Raw genomic sequence first — 22,309 nt, forward strand, 5'->3', positions numbered from 1 at the left:
GAGAGCATTCCACAGACGGGGAGCCACTGCAGAGAAGGCCTGTTCTCGTGTTGCCACCCTCTGGACCTCTAGAGGAGGAGGCACACAAACAAAGGCCTGGGAAGATGATCTTAGGGTCTGGGTAGGTTCAAATGGAAAAAGGCGGTCCTTGAGGTATTGGGGTCCTATAGGTCAAAACCAGCACTTTGAATTGGACCTGGAAACTAATTGGTAGCCAGTGGAGTCGGACCAGGATCAGTGTAAGATGCTCAAACCGTCTTGCTCCGGTGAGCAACCTGGCCTCTGAATTCTGCAGCTGAAGTTTCCAAACTGACTTCAGAGGCAGCCCTACATGGAATGCATTGCAGCAATCTAACTTTGAGGTTACCAGAGCACAGACAACAGTACCACCTTAAAGACCAACTAAGTTAGTTCTTGGTATGAGCTTTCGTGTGCATGCACACTTCTTCAGATACCGTGTGCATGTGTGCATGCACACGAAAGCTCATACCAAGAACTGCAGAAATATTGTAAAAATTTTGAATGTTAAGGACACTGAAATGAGTTGTAGGGGCTTTAGCAACAAAGTAAAATGTAAGATTGGATTAACAACAGATAAATTAATAGGATGTGAATTTGCTGAATCAATTTCTAAAAAGGGATACAAGAACGGGAGACGTGAGGAAGTCGGGAAAATAAGTTAATTGAAGATGAGAAACTAAGAAAGAGGGAATTTTTGTTTTTTGTTACTATATGTGTTTTTATCTCTTTTTTCTTTTTCTTTTGATGTGTTCAATGTTTGTATTTTTGTTTTGTTCTGTTTTTTGTGATGTTGTATTTGCTTTGTCTTTGTATGCTTTTTTATTGTGAAAACTTAATAAAATATTTATATAAAAAAAAACTAACTTAGTTCGTCTTCAAGGTGCTACTGGAAGGAATTTTTTTATTTTGACTATGGCAGACCAACACGGCTACCTATCTGTAAATAGACAACAGTAGTTAGACGGAAAATTCTTATTTTGCTCCCTTGGACCCCACTACGTCTTGGGACATCCCTGTGTCCAAACTGCTTCCCAGGCTATTTATTCCCTGTATACTCCCAGTCTTTTCTTCCTCCTCCACAGATGTGGACGAATGTGCGGACAGAAGGTGCCACCAGGCAGCCGATTGCTACAATTCTCCCGGCTCCTTCTCCTGCCGCTGTTTCGCTGGCTACGAAGGCGACGGCTTCCGCTGCTCTCCAGGTACGGCCTCAGGGGCTGGAGAAATGGCTCTGCTCAATTGTGATGTTTCAGCTGCCCAACCACCTAGCGCCCTTCCGGTGGGGAGCTTGGCTGGAGGTCCTGAGGTCATGGCCGAGGCAGGTTTCCAGACTGAGAGCTACAATGCATATGGGATAAATGAGGAAGTCAGAAAGGGTTAGGGCAGGGGTCTGCAACCCGCGGCTCTGGAGCCTCATGTGGCTCTTTTACACCTTTGCCGCGGCTCCGGGGCGGGTACTAGCGAGGGGAGGAGGCGCATTGTGCGCCCCGACACTCCCCACTGTGGCGGGCGCTGTACTGGCTGTGACGTCGCATGGGGGCAGTGCATGCGTTAGTCACGCACCGTCCCGACGTCACCTTCCCGCCCGCTGTCAGATCGCGGCTCCAGAGATATATTTGTTTTAAATGTCGCAATGGTTTTGCGGCTCCCAGGTTTTTTTCCCCTTCGGAAACGGGTCCAAGTGGCTCTTTTTGTCTTAAAGGTTGCAGACCCCTGGGTTAGGGCCTCAATTTCTAGCTTGGTTCAAAAATAACTTAAGAAGGTAAAAAGAGCTTGCTAGATCAGCCAGTGGCCCGTTCAGTCCAGCAGCCTGTTGTAATAATAATTTATAATAATAATGTATCTATTTATACCCCGCTCACCTGGCTGGGTTTCCTAACAGAATATTAAAAACATGATAAAACATCAAACATTAAAAACTTCCCTAAACAGGGTTGCCTTCAGATGTTTTCTAAAAGTCAGATACAGTGGTTCTCAAAGTTAATCCATTCCAGAAGTCTGTTCCAAAAACAAAGCTTTCCAAAACCAAGGCGCTTTCCCATAGAAAGTACAGTGGTACCTCGGGTTAAGAACTTAATTCATTCTGGAGGTCTGTTCTTAACCTGGAGGTCTGTTCTTAACCTGAAACTGTTCTTCACCTGAAGCACCACTTTAGCTAATGGGGCCTCCCGCTGCTGCTGCTGCTCCACCAGTGCGCGATTTCTGTTCTCATCCTGAAGCAAAGTTCTTAACCCGAGGATAGCGGAGTCTGTAACCTGAAGCGTATGTAACCCAAGGTACCACTGTAATGCAAAATGGATTCATCCATTCAGGCTTTTAAAAACAACCCCTAAAACAGCAATTTTACATGAATTTTACCATCTAACGAGACCATTGATCCGTAAAATGAAAGCAATAAATAATGTACTGCAGTCACACAATCAATCAATCAATCAATCAATCAATCAGTAGCTGAACTGGGTTCCATGCAGTCACAAAAACAAAACAAAAAGAGCTGCAAGAACAAAAACGCAAAATAAATAGCAAAAACAGGCAGAGCTCAGCGTAGCACTCAAAGCGGAGCACGTTCAGCTTCCGAAAACAGTTCGCAAACTGGAACAATTACTTCCAGGTGTGCAGTGTTTGGGTTCCAAGGTGTATGAGTACCAAGGCGTTTGAGAAAACCAAGGTACCACTGTAGTTGTTTATTTCCTTGATGGGAGGGCGTTCCACAGGGAGGGCGCCACTACCGAGAAGGCCCTCTGCCTGGTTCCCCACAGCGTCCAACCAGATGCCTGTGGGGGAACCCACGAGCAGGATTCGAACTCAAGAGCCCTCTCCCCTCCTGTGTTTTCAGCAACTGGTATTCAGAAGCATTGCTGCCTCCCAACAGAATGGCCTCATGTCCGCAGAGACATAGCCCCATCAGGGTAGCTAGCCGTAGGGTGTTGGACCATGGTGTCGAAGGTCCGGGTTCAAATCCGCATCACGCCACGAAGTTCACTAGCGATATAGTTCTAACTCCTTTTCGCCTCCACAGATGTTGACGGCAGGGTGCAAGGGTGCTGTGTGGTTGCGCACAGGAGCAGGGCTTGTCTGCGCAAACCCATGTGGACTTTAGACATGGAGAGAGGTTGCCTAAAATTTACGGCTTGTATGACGTTAAAGGAAAATATAATGAAGATGTTTTACCGATGGTACATAACACCTGCAAAATTGGCAAAAATGTATAAAATTTGTAATAAATGTTGGAAATGCAGGGATAAAGAGGGGTCTTTCTACCACATGTGGTGGGAATGCAAGAAGGTAAAAGGTTTTTGGGAAAGTGTATATAATGAAATGAAGAAAATTTTAAGGTATACATTTGAAAAAAAGCCCGTGGCCTTTCTGCTAGGAATATCAGGAAGGGAGATAAAGAGTAAAGATTGTAAATTGTTTCAATATGCAATGACTGCAGCAAGAGTCCTCCTGGCTCAAAATTGGAATACCGACAGTTGAGGAATGGAGAATGAAACTGTTAGATTACGTGGAGTTGGCTAAATTGACGGGAAAAATTAGATATTTAAAAGACCAGAAGTTCATTGAGGACTGGGAGAAATTTGCGGAATATCTGGAAAATATAAGTGAAGGTCAAATAACGCTAGTGGGTTTTAAAAGAGCACTGTGAAAATATAGGAGTATTGTCTAAAGAGAAATGGAAGTAAGGAGATAAACAATGTCAATATAAATTATGAAATGCGTAACTCAAAAAAGAAAAAGAAAAATGACTACGGATGATTTGTGGAGAAGCTGAAGGAAGTCCAAAAGAAAGTATTTTGTGAAAATAAGATGTAGAACTGTATGTTTGTTTTGGTGTAAAATAATAAAAATTATGTTCAGACGAAAGTAAAAAAAAAAGAAAGAAATGCTAGGGGTGCCATACGCCAGATTTTCCCGGACATACCGTATTTTTCGCTCCATAAGACACACTTTTTCCCTCCTAAAAAGTAAGGGGAAATGTGTGTGCGTCTTATGGAGTGAATGCAGGCGGGAGGCTCTGCTCAGCGCTCCCTTTAAAGAGCCATGCGGAGCTTGTGTGCGGCTCTTGGGGGCTTTTCCCCGAGGAGGGAGAAGGGCAGCCCATCACTGACTCCACGCGGCTCGTGAAAGGGAGCGCTGAGCAGAGACCGGGATGCATACAGGCTCTGCTCAGCGCTCCCTTTAAAGAGTATTTTTTTTCTTGCATCCCCCTCTAAAAACTAGGTGCGTCTTATGGTCAGGTGTGTCTTATGGAGCGAAAAATACGGTATCTGGAATGCTGCAGTCGGAAGCAGCGTCCGGGTGGAAATCGCTAAAAAATGTCCGGGAAAATCTGGATATACGGCAAGCCGTGTCAGCAGTCTCCTCTATGACAATTTACCTTAAAAATAGCTCCAAAACTTCATTATTACTATTTTGTTTGCAATTTTGCCAAAAAAGCTCAACACCTTTGGGCAAAACATTGCTAACCCCCCCCCAAAACCCTCATCAACTTTTGTGATATATCAGCTTATCACACTTTTTGCCAACTCTAGTGGGATTGTACCCCGATATTTCAGATATCTTGGAGACATTAACAGGAAGCCTAAGGCACCGGGCTTTTCAGCAGAGGTTGGGTGGTCATCTGTCCTGGATGCTTTAGCTGAGATTCCTTCATTGCAGAGGGTTGGACTAGATGACCCCTGTGGGTGCCTTCCGACTCTACAATTCTATTATTATTTTTCCCCCCTGGCAGTTGGCGTGCAGAGGATGACCCGCTGTGAACACGAGCGGCTGTACGCCAGCCAGCGAGGCGCTTCCTTCCCTGGGGCCCCCCACGTACCCGAGTGTGATGACCAGGGGAACTACAGGCCACTGCAATGCCACGGCAGCACCGGGTATTGCTGGTGCGTGGACACAGATGGCAAGGAGATTCCTGGCAGCCGGGTGCCGCCATCGACTTCCCGACCAACTTGCAGGGCTCCAGGTTAGTGCCTCGCCTGCCCTTCGCTATGCTAAACTATCTGGGGAAAACAAGGGTGGGTGCTGTTCCTCTGGGGGTCTAGGATAGGGGTCAGCAAACTTTTTCAGTAGGGGGCTGGTCCACTGTCCCTCAGACCTTATGGGGGGCCGGACTATATTTTTTTTTTGGGGGGGGGGGGAAAGAGCGAATTCCTATGCCCCACAAATAACCCAGAGGTGCATTTGAAATAAAAGCACACATTCTACTTATGTAAATACACCAGGCAGGCCCCACAAATAACCCAGATACGCATTTTAAATAAAAGCACACATTCTGCTCATGTAAAAACACGCTGATTCCCGGACCGCACGCAGGTCGGATTTAGAAGGCGATTGGGCTGTTAGTTAAGGACAATTAAAAGTAACAGGGAAATTAAGAAATGTAGATTAAGTGATAAAGATTGAAAAATCTTCAGATGTGGTTGATGGAAGTCCAAAACATTGTATAAGATAAGAAAATATGTTATATGATTGTTGGGAATGATATGTTTTATATATAAAGGTAAAGGTAAAGGGACCCCTGACCATTAGGTCCAATTGTGTCCGACTCTGGGGTTGCAACGCTCATCTTGCTTTACTGGCCAAGGGAGCCGGCGTACAGCTTCCGGGTCATGTGGCCAGCATGACTAAGCCACTTCTGGCGAACCAGAGCAGCGCATGGAAACGCCGTTTACCTTCCCGCCAGAGCAGTACCTATTTATCTACTTGCACTTTGACGTGCTTTCGAACTGCTAGGTGGGCAGGAGCAGGGACCGAGCAATGGGAGCTCACTCCGTCGCAGGGATTCGAACCGCGACCTTCTGATCAGCAAGTCCTAGGCTCTGTGGTTTAACCCACAGCGCCACCTGTGTCTATATATATATATATATATATATCTTTCGAAAGCCATCCATCAGCATTTAACTTGCGCAGTTTGAGCTTGGAGACACCTGGCTGAAACACCACCGAGTTAAATGTGAGCAGAGCAGAGGACATTATTATTATTATTTATTATTGACGTGTTAAATTTTTAGACTGCCCTTCATCAAGGGATCCCAGGGCGATTTGCAATATAGAAACACAAAAGTAGGTATTGACCAGAGAAGGAATGACCGCTGGGTCACGATTCTGTAATATCTGCTAAGTTTTTGTTGCTGCCAGGTTTAAGATCTGCTGAATTTGAATGCAAGACTTCAGTGGCGATGGGGGTGGAGTCTGGGTTTTGGGAAGACCTGACCTTCCAGTATTTCTCTTTCTTTACAGGTTTGCAAACCTTGGTGTGGGTCACTTAAAACTAGCGCCTCTCAAACTTGGGTCTCCAACTGTTGTAGGACTATGATTCCCATCATCCCTGACCACTCGTCCTGCTAACTAGCGATGATGGGAGTTGTAGTCCAACAACAGCCAGGGACCCAAGTTTGAGAAACACTGATTTACACCCTCTTGGTTTTTTTGTTCGTCCTTCAGAGCCCACCCAGAGACCGCAGACCATGTGCGAGCGCTGGAGACAGAGCCTTCTAGAGCACTACGGGGGCAGCCCGAGGGGCGACCAGTACGTGCCCCAGTGCGACGCCCTGGGTGAATTCACCCCCTTGCAATGCCACGGGAACAGCGGCTACTGCTGGTGTGTGGACGAGCATGGACGCGAGGTCCAAGGGACGAGGTCGGAGCCTGGAGTTCCCCCTGCGTGTAAGTGCTGTGGCGTCAGAAGCAATTCTCTGCAAAGCCTTCAGGGGAGGCGGTTTGGCAGAACACAGGCAGCATGGCTGTTTGTGGACGGACAGGGAGTCCGTGGCAGAAGACACGGGGATAGGCATGGTGGAGCCAAGGACGGAAATCCTGTAAGGCTGGAGGAACTTTTTTTCCAGCCAAGGTCCACATTCCCTTCTAGTCAACGTTATGGGGGCCACTTTTTTTTTTAACTTACCATATTTTTCCATCTATAAGACGCCCCCTATTTTCGGGGACACAGATTTGAGGAAGTTGGGGGGGGGGAAGAGAGAGAGATGTATCCATGTACAGTGGTACCTCTGGCTACGTAATTAATTTGTTCCGGAGGTCCCTTCTTAACCTGAAACACCACTTAGCTAATTGGGCCTCCCCTCTGCTACTACGCCACCGGAGCACGATTTCTGTTCTCATCCTGTAACCTAAGGTACCACTGTATAAGATGCCCCCTAATTTTTGACATTATTTTTTAGGGGGGAAACCTAGTCTTATACAGTGGTACCTCGGGTTACATACGCTTCAGGTTACATACACTTCAGGTTACAGACTCCGCTAACCGAGAAATAGTACCTTGGGTTAAGAACTTTGCTTCAGGATAAGAAACAGAAATCGGGCGGTGGCAGCAGGAGGCCCCATTAGCTAAAGTGGTGCTTCAGGTAAAGAACAGTTTCAGGTTAAGAACGGACCTCCGGAACGAATTAAGTACTTAACCCGAGGTACCACTGTACACGGAAAAATACGGTACTTACTTACTTACACACCAATTTTATATCCCGCTTGATTGCGGAAAACCGTCAAGTCGTTTGCAAAAAAGAATGACACAGCGAGAATGTTAGTGAAAACCGTTGCGGCGTTAATTTCAAAAGAGCAATAGAATAAAAAGCACGCCAGCATGCTAAGTATCTAGGCAGGCTTGTCCAAGCAGAAACGTTTTTAGCAGGTGCCAAAAGGAGTAAAAAGGTGTCAAGAGGCGGGGAGTTCCAGAGGGTATAACCGATGATAATTTTTAAAAGCAGATAAGAGGCTGGGGAAAGTAGCAGGTAAGACGGGTATAGAAAAGACCCTCTTGCACCCCCCCCCACCCTGAATCGGAAGAAAGGGGCAGGGGCTGTGCAGGGAAGCCCCATCAAGCAATCTCGTTGGGTAGGCAGTAAGAACACACACAGTCCTTTGGGTACCATCTCTGAGCCATGTAACACCTTTTGCCTCTCCACCTGGGTGGCTCAGTTGGCTAGAGTGCAGTGCTGATAGCGCCAAGGTTGCAGGTTCGATCCCCGTATGGGACAACTACCATATTTTTCGTACCATAGGATGCACCGGACAATAGGACGTACTTTGTTTTAGAGGGGGGAGAACAAGAAAAAAAATTCTCCCCCTCTCTGCCCAGCACCCCTTCAGTGAAGCAGCAGGAGGCGCTGCACAGAGAGGGGGAGAACTTTCCCCCTCTTGTTTTCCCGCTCTAAAACAAGGTGCCGTTTAAGGTGCGTTCAGGCGGCTACCTTGGAAGCCTGGAGAGCGAGAGGGGTCGGTGTGCACTGACCCCTCTCGCTCTCTAGGCTTCAGGTTCCTTTCGACCTGCTCTTTGGGGCTGGCGGGGGAAGCCCACCACCAGCCCCAAAGAGCAGGTCAGGGAGCAGCTGAAAGGCGCAGCGGAGAGGCTCCTGCCATAGCCGCGCGTCACCTCTCCATCAGGGAGAGGGTTGCGGGGCTATGGCTTCTTTAGCCCCACGCGCGCTCTCCCGGCTGCAGAGGTGACTCGCGGCTATGGAAGGAGCCTCAATAGCCGCGCGTCACCTCTCCAGCTGGGAAAGGGTCGCGGGGGGCTTCTTTAGCCTCTCGCGCGCTCTCCCGGCTGGGGAGGTGACGCGCGGCTATAGAGGCTCCTGCCATAGCCGCGCGTCACCTCTCCAGCCGGGAGAGGGTCGCGGGGCTATGGCGTATTCGCTCCATAGGACGCACACACATTTCCCCTTCATTTTTGAAGGGGAAAAAGTGCGTCCTATAGAGCGAAAAATACGGTACGTATTCCGGCATTTCAGGGTGTGGACCAGATGATCCTCAGGGTCCCTTCCAACTCTTCAATTCTCCCGCAGGCCTGCCCAGCGTCGCCCCTCCAACCGTCCGTCCCTCTCCGCGCCCCGACGTCAGTCCGCCCTCGGCCGGGACGTTCCTGCTGTACGCCCAGGGCCAGCAAATTGGCTACCTGCCATTGAACGGCACCAGGCTTCATAAGGAGGCAGCGAAGACCCTGCTCTCCCTCCATGTAAAGTATTTTTCCTGGGGGGTGAGGGTGGGTGGGGGGCAAAGGAGGAATGGGGGGCTCTGGGGGTGGGAGGGCTGGCAAGGCCTCAGTTCAGACCACCTCTTCCCATGTCAAAAGACCACATGTGGGGGGCAGAGGCAGGCTAACCCCGACCCCAACCTGCCTCCCACATCTCTGGAGGTGGAAAGGATCTAGGATGTTGTGGTCAGTGAACTTCCTGGCTGAGTGCAGATCTGAAGCTGGGTCTCCTTGCAGCATTTGGAAGTATCGTGATGTTGGAAGCCCAGGGCTGGATTTCATAGAATCATAGAATCATAGAGTTGGAAGAGACCACAAGGGCCATCGAGTCCAACCCCCTGCCAAGCAGGAAACACCATCAGAGCACTCCTGACATATGGTTGTCAAGCCTCTGCTTAAAGACCTCCAAAGAAGGAGACTCCACCACACTCCTTGGCAGCAAATAGGCACAGCTAAATCTGTGTTCACGGCAGCTGTCTATCAGCTCCATCTGGAACTCTGGTTGAGACCCTCCCTGTTCGCAGACTGTGTCACCAGAGTGGTGCATGCTCTGGTTATCTCCCACTTGGACTACTGCAGTGCGCTCTACATGGGGCTACCTTTGAAGGTGACCCGGAAACTACAACTAATCCAGAATGCGGCATCTAGACTGGTGACTGGGAGCGGCTGCCAAAACCACATGACACCAGTCCTGAAAGACCTACATTGGCTCCCAGTAAGTTTCCGAGCACAATTCAAAGTGTTGGTGCTGACCTTTAAAGCGCTAAATGGCCTCGGCCCAGTATACCTGGAGGAGCTTCTCCACCCCCATCGTTCTGCCCGGACATTGAAGTCCAGCGCCAAGGGCCTTCTGGCGGTTCCCTTGCTGTGAGAAGTGAGTTTACAGGGAACCAGGCAGAGGGCCTTCTCGGTGGTGGCCCTGCTCTGTGGAACGCCCTCCCACCAGATGTCAAGGCAATAAACAATTATTTTACTTTTAAAAGACAACTGAATGTGGCCCTGTTTAGGGAAGTTTTAAATGTCTGACGCTGGATTGTTTTAAATATTTGGTTGGAGGCCACCCAGAGTGGCTGGGGAAACCCAGCCAGATGGGCGGGGTATAAATAATAATAAATAATAAATAATAATAATAAATAATAATAAATAATAATAAATAATAAATAATAAATAATAATAAACTATTATTAATATTATTAATATTATTATTATCATTATTATCATTATTATCATTATCATTATCATCATCATTATCATCATCATCTCACTACATGCCAACTCTAGTGGGGTTGTACTCCGATATTTCACATATCTTGGAGACATCTATTAACAGGAAGCCTAAGACACATAGGTATGCCTCATATCTTTTATCCCCCCCCATATGTTTCACAACTTAAACCCTTTTTTAGTACATGCCCTTAAAAGCTGTTAAAATGAAGTAAATATGTTGTTGTTTAATCATTGAGTCGTGTCCCCCTGGACCAGAGCACGCCAGGCACTCCTGTCTTCCACTGCCTCCCGCAGATTGGTCAAACTCATGCTGGTAGCTTCGAGAACACTGTCCAGCCATCTCGTCCTCTGTCGTCCCCCTCTCCTTGTGCCCTCCATCTTTCCCAACATCAGGGTCTTTTCCAGAGAGTCTTCTCTTCTCATGAGGTGGCCAAAGTCTTGGAGCCTCAGCTTCAGGATCTGTCCTTCCAGTGAGCACTCAGGGCTGATTTCCTTCAGAATGGATAGGTTTGATCTTCTTGCAGTCCATGGGACTCTCAAGAGTCTCCTCCAGCACCAGAATTCAAAAGCATCCATTCTTCGGCGACCAGCCTTCTTTATGGTCCAGCTCTCACTTCCATACATCACTACTGGGAAAACCATAGCTTTCACTATACAGACCTTTTTTGGCAAGGTGATGTCTCTCCATGAAAATATAGACAGACAGATTTCACAGTGAAAGTTGTCCCACTGACTCTCAGCGTTCAAAATTGGGATCTGGTCCCACCCATGGGAAAAGGTCTGGGATCCATTTCCCCTTCCTTCCTCAAACTCTCCTGTGCCTTTAAATACTGCTCTGAAGCTCCCCTCTCAGAGACTGTTCCTCCCATCTCAAACGGTTAATATTATTTGCCCAGATTTTTAAGGAGCTCCCAGCCAAGAAGTGTTGGCAAACAGAGCTTCCAGGAAACTATTGGGGGTGGGGGTGGTTTGTTTTCACCGAAAGGCCGCTGTCCTCCAGACCACTTCTTCATGGCCAGAGAGAGAGCACTTAAACGTGAAATAAAACAAAACCCCAGCCCAGTGGGGAATCGAGCAAATTCGCAGAAAATTAAAACAGGCAGAGAGAGAGAGAGCAAGACCTCCAGTGTTTCCGCAGGGAAGAATATCACCAGTTGAGCAAAAGTTTTTCCCGAAGATGCAGCTCTCTGGAGATCGTGGACTCATTTAAACACTTTTCTTGCTCTCAAACAGAAAGTTAACAAAGAAACTGTGTATGTGTGTGTTGAGGGAGGACAGAATACACGGAATTGATTGGTAAAAGGTGCTGATATTTTTGGAGTTATTTGCAGGGCCGAGCCAGGACATTTTGGCGCCTGAGAAAGGATATCCAAAGTGCTCCATCGGGGCCATAGCTGTAGACGTTTTCCCTTTTTTAAAGGGAAATTCCCTTATTCTGAATAGGATTCCTCACAAGAAAAGGGAAAAGTTGACAGCTATGATTGGGGCATCTGGTTGGGCACTGTGGGATCGGGACTCTGGATTAGAAGAGTCACCGGCCTGATCCTGCGGCAGGGCTCTTTCCAGGGTTCTTGCCCCCAAACAAACAAAACACAGCAGGGAGCAGACAGACACAGGCTTTCCAAAAATAATTAAGCAATTGCATTTATTGTATTTTAGCAGCATGCAAAACCTTTGGGCCGAAGTTCATAAAATCATGCACAAAAGTGGATAGAGAAAAGCCCCCCCCCCAATCTCTCATAATGCCAGAACTGATAGACATGTAATGAAGCTGAATGTAGGAAGATAGCGTGTGTAGGTGCATGCCCTGGTTATCTCCCCCTTGGACTACTGCCATGCGCTCTACGTGGGGCTACCCTTGAAGGTGACCTGGAAATTGCAATTAATCCAGAATGCGACAGCCAGACTGGTGACTGGGAGCGGCCGCCGAGACCATATAACACCGGTCTTGAAAGACCCACATTGGCTCTCAGTACGTTTCTGAGCACAATTCAAAGTGTTGGTGCTGACCTTTAAAGCCCTAAATGGCCTCAAAGGCCCAGTATACCTGAAGGAGCGTCTCCACCCCCATTGTTCTGCCCGGACACTGAGGTCCTGATCCAAGGGCCTTCTGGCGGTTCCCTCATTCCAAGAAGTGAGGCTACAGGGAACCAGGCAGAGGGACTTCTCGGTGGTGGCACCCACCCTGTGGAACGTCCTCCCATCAGATGTCAAAGAGATAAACAACTACCTGACATTTAGAAGACATCTGAAGGCAGCCCTGTTCAGGGAAGGTTTTAATGTTTAATTGAATTTTTGCTTTACCGGGAGGTCAGCAAGCCTCACCGGCAGGGGGTCAATGGTTTCTCTACAAAGGGACATCTAAAAAATATGTGTTCAGGGCTTCCTATATCCCCCAATGGACAGTCGCAAATTCTCTGGTCATATGGGACGTTTTTAAAGGATCCTTCCAAGACCGGCGAGGGCAGAGCCGAGCTTCTGGCAAGTGTAAACGCCCTTCTTGCATTTTTGGATACAAGAAAAAAGAGATATGCTGCTGGTGCAACTATATATCTCTCGATTTCTACAATTTTATAGCTGGGGCACCTTGAGCAGTCCTGTTGTCTCTCGGTGTCTATAATTCTTTGCCTAACCATTGCTTTTGCTTGGCCCAAGCCCAGACTTAGAAGGACTTGAGGGGCAAATCCCAGTTTCTGAAGAGTGTTCATAATCAGGGTTTTTCGCATTGGCTGCTAAATTAAACCAGTGCAGCCAGTTATTGACAACTCATCTAGCAAGCAGGTGGTTCCTTGTAAGTGCCGGAAGCAGGAAATAGCGACCGGATTTCTTGGAAGCTGATAATAGCCTTGCCTCAATGTCTGGCTGTTCCTCTGTGTGTATACCCCTCTAGGGTTCCATTGTGGTGGGGATTGACTACGACTGCAGAGAGAAGATGATGTACTGGACGGATGTTGCTGGTAGGACCATAAGCCGGGCGAGTCTGGAACAAGGGGCAGAACCAGAGACGATTATCCAATCGGGTATGTGAAAATTTCTTGTTCTTTAAGCAGTGAGGTAAAGGTAGAGGGACCCCTGACCATTAGGTCCAGTCCTGACGGACTCTGGGGTTGCGGCGCTCATCTCGCTTTATTGGCCAAGGGAGCCGGCATACAGCTTCTGGGTCATGTGGCCAGCATGACTAAGCCGCTTCTGGTGAACCAGAGCAGTGCACGGAAATGCCGTTTACCTTCCCGCTGGAGCGGTACCTATTTATCTACTTGCACTTTGACGTGCTTTCGAACTGCTATGTTGGCAGGAGCAGGGACTGAGCAACGGGAGCTCACCCCGGCGTGGGGATTCGAACCGCCGACCTTCTGATCGGCAAGTCCTAGGCTCTGTGCTAAAACCCACAGTGCCACCCGCGTCCCTTTTTAAGCAGTACGTCATGCAAAATTTAATACAAAGTGATTTAAATAGATTTAAAAAATTATACTGCATTCTTGAGTATCCCTGTAGTTTAAGTATTTCTGTTGCTACTGGTAACTTGAATGGAAATGTAGTTTTACCTTATAAGTGTTCCTCTTTTTCATTTGACTTTTCGAAACTCCTGCCATTAAAGGCAGACTTGAATCGCGCATGTGGCTCGTTTCCTCTGGGTTCCCAGTCCACATTGGAGGTTGTGAAATACCGCCCCCACCCCAGCTCATATTTGCAAAGTCAGGAAACTTCCCCTAAAAGGGAAACTTGGCAGATTTTTGCTCCGAAGGAGTCTGCAAATCTCCAGGGATTGTTCTGGAGGAAGCAGGATAAGTGCAGGACGCACCTATCACATGCAATGCCCAGGGCAGGTGGGTGGGTTGGGCAGATCAGGTATTTTGCAGCAGTTGGAGGCGTGCTTTGTAAATGCAGGCTGCATTTCTGAAATGTTCATTGAGGGGCACCAAGAGTCAGGGAGGACTTCGAGGTGTGTCAGACTATCGGGCTTCGGAAATCTTTTAAGGCTGGATCAGCAGTTTTGTTGAATTAGCTAAGCTGAACAGTCTTAACTGGATGTTGAATAAATGTGCAATTAATCGTAATCTGGTGAACCGGGTTCGCTTCCTCGCTCCTCTACATGCAGCTGCTGGGTGACCTTGGGCCAGTCACACTTCTCTGAAGTCTCTCAGCCCCACTCACCTCAGAGTGTTTGTTGTGGGGCAGGAAGGGAAAGGAGATTGTTAGCTGCTATGAGACTCATTCGGGTAGTGATAAAGCGGGATATCAAATCCAAACTCTTCTAATTGTGACTGTTTTGAATTGCATTGCGCGATTCCTTATTGGATTGTGCAAACCGCTCTTGTGCATAATGCTTTTTATAGGTTTTCTCACTTCCCAGAAACCAGGAAGTGGCATGATAAACAGAACAGCAGGCAACATGCAGGCTGTACCCCTTTCTTAAAATTTTGAGGTCAATGAATTATTGAGCCTCCATCAAAGTCTTTTCTGGATTTCTCCTCCCTCAGGGCTGATGAGTCCAGAAGGCCTCGCCATCGACCACCTCCGAAGGACCATGTTCTGGACGGACAGCGGCTTGGACAAAATCGAGAGTGCCCGGCTGGATGGCACAGAGCGTCGCGTCCTCTTCGCCACAGACCTTGTCAACCCTCGTGCCATCGCGGTGGATCCCATTCACGGGTGAGCGGCAGGCCCCGCAGAGAAGCAGAAGGGAAATTTCTGAAGTCGTTTTGTGACAATGACACAGTCTGAAGAGCATCTCCTTCAGCTGTCTTTGCATCGATTGCAAAACAACACAAATGAACCAGGGTTTGTGCAGGTTTTAGGCTGCAATCTTATACCTACCGTATTTTTCGCTCTATAGGACGCACTTTTCCCCCTCCAAAAATTAAGGGGAAATGTGTGTGCGTCCTATGGAGCGAATGCAGGCTCCTTGGTTTCAGCGATAGCAATGCGAAGCCTCCAAAGCGCAGAGGGAGCGCTCCCTCCGCGCTCCGGAGGCTTTGCGTTGCTTTCGCTGAAGCCTGGAGAGCGAGAGGGGTCGGTGCGCACTGACCCCTCTCACTCTCCAGGCTTCAGGGATAGCCGCCTGAAGCCTTTGGAGCACAGCGGGAACTCGTGCTGCGCTCTGCAGGCTTCAGGTTCCTTTTGCTGAAGCCGGGAGAGCAAGACTCTCCTGGATTCAGCAGAGAGGGAGAGCTGCGCAGCGCCCCTTCGGCCAAGTGGGAGGAGAAATGGAAGGGGCTCCGTTTCTCCTGCCGCTTCGTTGAAGGGGCGCTGAGCAGAGAGGGGGAGAATTTTGTTCTCCCCCTCTAAAACAAGGTGCGTCCTATGGTCGGGTGCGTCCTATAGAGCGAAAAATATGGTACTTATTTGAGAGTAGCCACACTGAACTTACCATATTTTCCCGTGTATAAGATGATGCTTGTTGCTTAAAAAATTCGGCAAAAATTGTGTGTAGTCTTATACACGGATAGTGAATGCAGAAGGGGGACATGCGATGAATGGCAGCAGCGAGCAGGAGATTGGCAGCGGCGATTGGGCGGGTGATTGGTGGCTGTGGCAAGTCCTGCTGGTGATTGGCTGTGGCGAGGCGCGCAGGCGATTGGCAGCTGCAGCAAGTGGGCGGGTGGGCTATTCGTGGTGGCGAGGCGGGCAGGCGATTGGCAGCTGTGGCAAGGTGTGCGATCGGCGGTGGCTGTACCAAGTGATCGGCAGTGGTGAGCAGGCAGGTGAGCGATTGGCGGAAGTGACCTTCCCCACCCACCCCAAAAAGCTAAACAACTTAATTTGGGGTTAAAAAAATATGGGCCGTCTTATACATGAGGGCGTCTTATACATGGAAAAATACAGTACATCTTCAATTTAAAAAAAGAAAAGGGCAAAGTAAACAAGGGGATGGAGCAACCTCTCTATCATAGAATCATAGAGTTGGAAGGGACCTCGAGAGTCTAGTCTAACCCGCTGCAGTGCAGGAATCCTGTCCACAGCTGTCCCTGGGTGGGTTTGAATGACTTCTGGGTAACAGCCAGACACATTGGCCCATTGCGCCACATCATCACTGAGCAGACATGCATAGGGTTGTACAGGTAATAATTTTGAAGGGCAATCTCATTATTTTATTACCCGTTCACAACCCTGTAGGGTGGACCAGTATGTCATTATCCCCATCTTACTTGCAATTGGAGAGCCGAGGCTACAGGCAGAGGAGAGATCCAGCCAGGGGGCTTTTCAGTGTTTGGTCCCTTAGCTACAGCAGCTCACCAGCACTGTCAATTTCACTCTGATGCCTATTCAGACTGCTTATATTAGCAAGATTTGAACCGCCGACCTTCTCATCAGCAAGCCCAAGAGGCTCGGTGGTTTAGACCACAGCACCACCCACTGAACTCCCGTTGCTCTGTCCCAGCTCCTGCCAGTTTGAAAGCACACCAGTGCAAGTAGATAAATAGGTACCGCTGTGGTGGGAAGGTAAACGACGTTTCCATGCGCTCTGCTTTCTATCACGGTGTTCTGTTGCACCAGAAGTGGTTTAGTCCTGCTGGCCACATGACCTGGAAAGCTGTCTGTGGAAAACGCCGGCTCCCTCGGCCTGAAAAGCGAGATGAGCGCCGCAACCCGCAATCCCTTTGACTGGACTTAACCGTCCCAGGGTCCTTTAACTTTACATTTTTTTACCTTAAAAAAAATGTTCCCGTCGTTATTTGTTTCCCCCCTTTTTCTGTTACAACTGTAAAAAAGCAAAACAAAAGTCAGATGCCAAGGCCAGCACTCTAACCAGCAGGTATTAATCCCAAGAGGTTTGGCAACACAACAACAAAAAGCATTTTTGCCTTCTTTCCAAAAGCTCAAAGGGAGTCAGCCAGTGGTGCAGATCTCAGGAATTCCTCAAGTGCAAGAGGTGCTCACAGAAGCTTTCCCAGGCACTCACAGAGTCATAGAATCATAGAATCATAGAATCATAGAGTTGGAAGAGACCACAAGGGCCATCGAGTCCAACCCCCTGCCAAGCAGGGAACACCATCAGAGTACTCCTGACATATGGTTGTCAAGCCTCTGCTTAAAGACCTCCAAAGTAGGAGACTCCACCACACTCCTTGGCAGCAAAGTCCACTGTCAAACAGCTCTTACTGTCAGGAAGTTCTTCCTAATGTTTAGGTGGAATCTTCTTTCTTGTAGTTTGGATCCATTGCTCCGTGTCCGCTTCTCTGGAGCAGCAGAAAACAACCTTTCTCCCTCCTCTATGTGACATCCTTTTATATATTTGAACATGGCTATCATATCACCCCTTAACCTCCTCTTCTCCAGGCTAAACATGCCCAGCTCCCTTAGCCGTTCCTCATAAGGCATCGTTTCCAGGCCTTGGACCATTTTGGTTGCCCTCCTCTGGACACATTCCAGTTTGTCAGTGTCCTTCTTGAACTGTGGTGCCCAGAACTGGACACAGTTATAAACAGAGTTATAAACAGTCATGTAAACAGAGTTGGAAGGGACCGCCAGAGGTCATTCAGCCCAACCCCCCTGCAGTGCAGGAAACTTCATTGTAATTTGTGGAAGAAGCTTTTCTGCTGAAGCCAATAAAATAATTACAGTGTAGGTTTGGTTCTGGTATGTGTGTGCCTGTTTCATGTCCATGACAGCTGTTGACCCCTACCTGGGAAGAGGTGATGAAGGAACTTCCCGAAATAATAGGAGTAGCCGGCACACGAATCTCAGGCCTCACCTTGTTTGTGTAACCACTTTGATGCACAGCCAACCGTAGTTGCTCTTGGCATCTCCCTCCAGGAATCTGTACTGGACGGATTGGAACCGCGAAGCGCCCAAAATCGAGACGTCCACTGTGACTGGGGAACACAGGCGGATTTTGGTCAACCAAGACATTGGGCTGCCCAACGGCTTGACCTTCGACCCCTTCTCCAAACTGATTTGCTGGGCAGATGCAGGTAAGGGGCATTTTCGCAGAGAGAAATGGAGGGGGCCAGGAATCGCAATCGGGCTTTTAAGGACCCAACAGTCAAGATCAACCACAATCAGGGCTGCACTTCATGTTAATATACCATATTTTTTGCTCTATAAGACTCACTTTTTCCCTCCTAAAAAGTAAGGGGAAATGTGTGTGCGTCTTATGGAGCGAATGCAGGCTGCGCAGCTATCCCAGAAGCCAGAACAGCAAAAGGGATCTCTGCTTTCACTGCGCAGCGATCCCTCCTGCTGTTCTGGCTTCTGAAATTCAGAATATTTCTTTTCTTGTTTTCCTCCTCCAAAAACTAGGTGCGTCTTGTAGTCTGGTGCGTCTTATAGAGCGAAAAATACAGTAATTGGGTTGCCTGCATACAGAACCTTATTTATTTCCTTGAAACCTGTGTGTACAAACCTTGACTATAAAGGTTGAGAGTGTGCTCTTAAAAACCAGGAAGGATCTGAGTGTGTGGCGTATTTTATTTTTTTTGTTCCCTTGCGTTTATACCCCATTTCCCTCCATTATGGAAGCCAGATTGCGTCCAGGCGCAAACACACCCAAAACATTGACCAGACCTGAACCTGCTTATCTCAGCAAAGTGGTGGCTTTGTGAACCTTCAGACCAGACTTCCTCAACCTCGGCCCTCCAGATGTTTTGAGACTACAATTCCCAGCATCCCTGACTACTGGTCCTGCTAGCTAGGGATCATGGGAGTTGTAGTCCAAAAAATATCTGGAGGGCCGAGGTTGAGGAAGCCTGCTTCAGACCATAACCCGGGACACAAAAAGGTGATGTGCAGGCATTAGGAAAATGGTATTTGAGGAACGCTTGTCTCCTCTTACAGATCACCTAACTAAAGACACCTCCCTCCCCTTCCCATAAGCATTCTGGCGTTTCCTGCCCACAGACCGTCTTTTTAGGCTAATGCTCCACTCACAATGTGCCCCCCCCCCCAAACGGGATGCACAAGTCACTTAAGGCCAGCCCAATTCTGCAACCCGAATCATCTACCGTATTGGCCCAAATATAAGCCACATCCGAATATAAGCTGCAGCTTTAAAATTGGAGGGGGAAAAAGACAAAATACCCGAATATAAGCTGCCGGCAGCCTTTCCCCTTCCTCGCTCTCTCCCTTCCAGGCCTTGTGGGAAGAGGATGGGGGACTACACGCGGGGAGCGCCCCACTTTGCCACTCTCCTGGCGCTGTTTGCCCTGCGCTCCTGGCTGCATACCATAAGGTTGTGAATATAACTTGCACTTTAACTTTTCAGTCTGAATTTGGGGAAAAAGTGAGGCTCATATTCAGGCTAATATGGTATTTGCAATTATGGACCAGAGCAAGGAAGAGAATGCCCCCAATTTAAGTCTCCCTCTTTTTGCTTTGGAAAAAGGAACCAAGAAGCTGGAATGCGCACTGCCTAATGGGACAGGGCGTCGCGTCATCCAGAACCACCTCAACTATCCCTTCAGCATCGTGAGCTACGCCAATCACTTCTACCACACGGACTGGAGAAGGTAGGTCCCAAAGGCTGGGAGAAAAGCCTTTTTCAACATAAAGCTGATTCCAATTTAAGTGACCTACAAGTTTGGGTTGATGTTCTTCTCGCACTATGAAGGTACCCACACACTTGGCCCAACCATTCCGGATGTGAAAAAGTCACTGCAAGGGAGAGTTTGTCGTCTCCTGCATTGCACAGGAAAAGTGTCTTGGGAAGAACTGTAGAATCAGGCCTCAAAAAATGTCTCACCCGCTCGTGTTTGGGGAACCTGGGCCAGTTGAAGGGTTCAGACTTAACTCCGACCACTCACACTTTAAAAGAGTCTTGCATTAGCTGGGGTCATTTTTCATCATTGTGCCTCTTAATCTGTTGACTTTTCACACTTTGGCCACTGCTCTTGAAGGAATGATGTTGCCCTGGATGAAAACTATTTTCCCTCCCCAATTTTCTGCTCAGGGATGGCGTCATAGCTGTGAACAAAGACAGTGGTGCTTTTACAGGTGAATATCTTCCAGAACAGCGAACACATCTCTATGGAATAACAGCCGTTCACCCATACTGCCCAGGAGGTAAGATCTGGGGTTTTGCCAGAAATGTATGTTGCTTAACCACTAGCATTTTTTGCTCCCTGGGAAAATTCTTCTTTTTAGTGATTTTTCTCAGGGCTGTTGCAAAACTGTTCTTGCTGCTGACATCACCGTGCAGTGAACAGGAAACAGCCATGGCAAATGAAACATCACTGTAGAATCCTTGTCTCTGTCTACCTATAGAGACTGAGGGCAATTTACCTCTAAAAAGGTAAAGCGACCCCTGACCATTAGGTCCAGTTGTGACCGATTCTGGGGTTGCGGTGCTCATCTCGCTTTACTGGTCGAGGGAGCCAGCGTACAGCTTCCGGGTCATGGGTCCCGTTATGCCAGAAGCGGTTTAGTCCTGCTGGCCACATGACCTGGAAAGCTGTCTGTGGACAAATGCCAGTTCCCTCAGCCTGAAAGCGAGATGAGCGCCACACCCCATAGTTGCCTTTGACTGGACTTAAACCGCCCAGGGCTCCTTTAAAGGTAAAGGGACCCCTGACCATTAGGTCCAGTCACGAGCGACTCTGGGGTTGCGGCGCTCATCTCGCTTTATTGGCCGAGGGAGCCAGCGTACAGCTTCCGGGTCATGTGGGCAGCATGGCTAAGCCGCTTCTGGCGAACCAGAGCAGCGCACGGAAACGTCGTTTACCTTCCCGCCGGAGCGGTACCTATTTATCTACTGGCACTTTGACGTGCTTTCAAACTGCTAGGTGGGCAGGAGCACGGACAGAGCAACAGGAGCTCACCCCGTGGCAGGGATTCGAACCGCTGATCTGATCGGCAAGTCCTAGGCTTTGTGGTTTAACCCACAGCGCCACCCGTGTCCTCTACAACTGATTAATTCCTATCAGATCTGCACTGTGGGATTCCTAGCAGAAATGTGCTGTGAGCTCAGCACATCGATAGGATTCGTGACTGGGCAGTGAGTGAAAAAGAAGATCCAGCTAAAAACTAAACGGTGCCAAAACTGGGGCCTTGCAACAAGTTATAAAAACCTTGCAAGGGCAGGATGTTTTTCGCAGAACATTTTGGCCTCCTCAGAAGTGCGTCAACTTGTGTCTTTTATTCGGCAGAGAAAAGATGGTTTTTTGGCCATCGGAGAGGCATATCACCACCTATGAACTCCACACGCGCACACACACACACACACACACACACACAGCTGGGAGGGACTGGAAGGAGTTTGCATCTTCTTTACCTCAAGAACTGTCTTCCTTCAAGTTAACCCTTGCTGCTTCTCTTTTTGCAGGAAGAAAATAAGCTACTGGTACTTGGGGCAGAAGAAAGGGTCGGGGAGTGGGGGGGAAGAGTTCCATTGTGGCAGCTGGAAGGAGACTCCCACTGAGAAGATATTATTGTACAGAGTGCAAAAGACCCCTCTCCCAACGACATGAAGACAACCAGCAACGTGTACTGAAGGGAATTAAGCGGTTTAACTTAGAGCAAAATTATCCAGTATTTTTTAAGTTATACCTCAAATCTTTTTACTACTGTATTTTTTTTAAATGAAAACTTTTTTTTATGTATTGCCAAGATGAAATGGTGCTATACCCTTTTGCTGATGGGAGCAACTTTGAAAAAAATAATAATTATGAACATATACATTTATCCTTACTCTACTGTTATTTTATTAGAAAACACAAGACTCTGCTTTTAAACGGGTGGCGTGGCAGCAATCTGTATAGGGACTCTATCTGTATGTACGGGAATGGCTTCTGCAAAAGTGCCTTAAGAAGTCCATGTTGTGCTCTGGTTGTACGAGAAAGGTGGAAGTAGTTTAGGAGCCATGCAAAGGGTATTTTGCAAAATCCAATGCCCACGCCCACCTCTCGCCTCTTCTGACTGTTTTTAGTATTTATATGAGAATATGCTAGAATGAACTGGCTCAAATTTACCCCTCCCCCCAAGGGCTCTGCGCGAGTGAGGTGTATGTGCCAATACCTGACTGAAACTTCTGGTCTTTTCTAGGCTACTCCATGAATTTAATAATAATAATAAAAATAATAAATTTTCTAAATTTTCCTAGGCCGCTTCAAGGCTTTTTGTTTTTGACACGACTACCGG

General features: G+C 48.1%; 1 protein-coding gene across 1 annotated transcript in view; it reads left to right on the forward strand.

The window, feature by feature from the left end:
- The window catches only part of NID2 (nidogen 2), an 80,714-nt gene extending 58,447 nt beyond the window's left edge, over positions 1 to 22,267 (forward strand). Inside the window, exons 12-21 of the mRNA XM_083514156.1 lie at positions 1,104 to 1,223; positions 4,754 to 4,984; positions 6,466 to 6,687; positions 8,820 to 8,989; positions 13,125 to 13,254; positions 14,716 to 14,887; positions 17,993 to 18,150; positions 19,560 to 19,683; positions 20,124 to 20,236; positions 21,495 to 22,267. Of these exons, the coding sequence (XP_083370282.1) occupies positions 1,104 to 1,223; positions 4,754 to 4,984; positions 6,466 to 6,687; positions 8,820 to 8,989; positions 13,125 to 13,254; positions 14,716 to 14,887; positions 17,993 to 18,150; positions 19,560 to 19,683; positions 20,124 to 20,236; positions 21,495 to 21,505 (1,451 nt within the window). The 3' untranslated portion in view covers positions 21,506 to 22,267. The remainder of the gene's footprint in view (positions 1 to 1,103; positions 1,224 to 4,753; positions 4,985 to 6,465; positions 6,688 to 8,819; positions 8,990 to 13,124; positions 13,255 to 14,715; positions 14,888 to 17,992; positions 18,151 to 19,559; positions 19,684 to 20,123; positions 20,237 to 21,494) is intronic.
- The last annotated feature ends 42 nt before the right edge of the window (positions 22,268 to 22,309 follow it).

Source organism: Podarcis liolepis (assembly GCF_965112155.1).
Source record: "Podarcis liolepis genome assembly, chromosome: 1".
Lineage (NCBI taxonomy): Eukaryota > Metazoa > Chordata > Lepidosauria > Squamata > Lacertidae > Podarcis > Podarcis liolepis.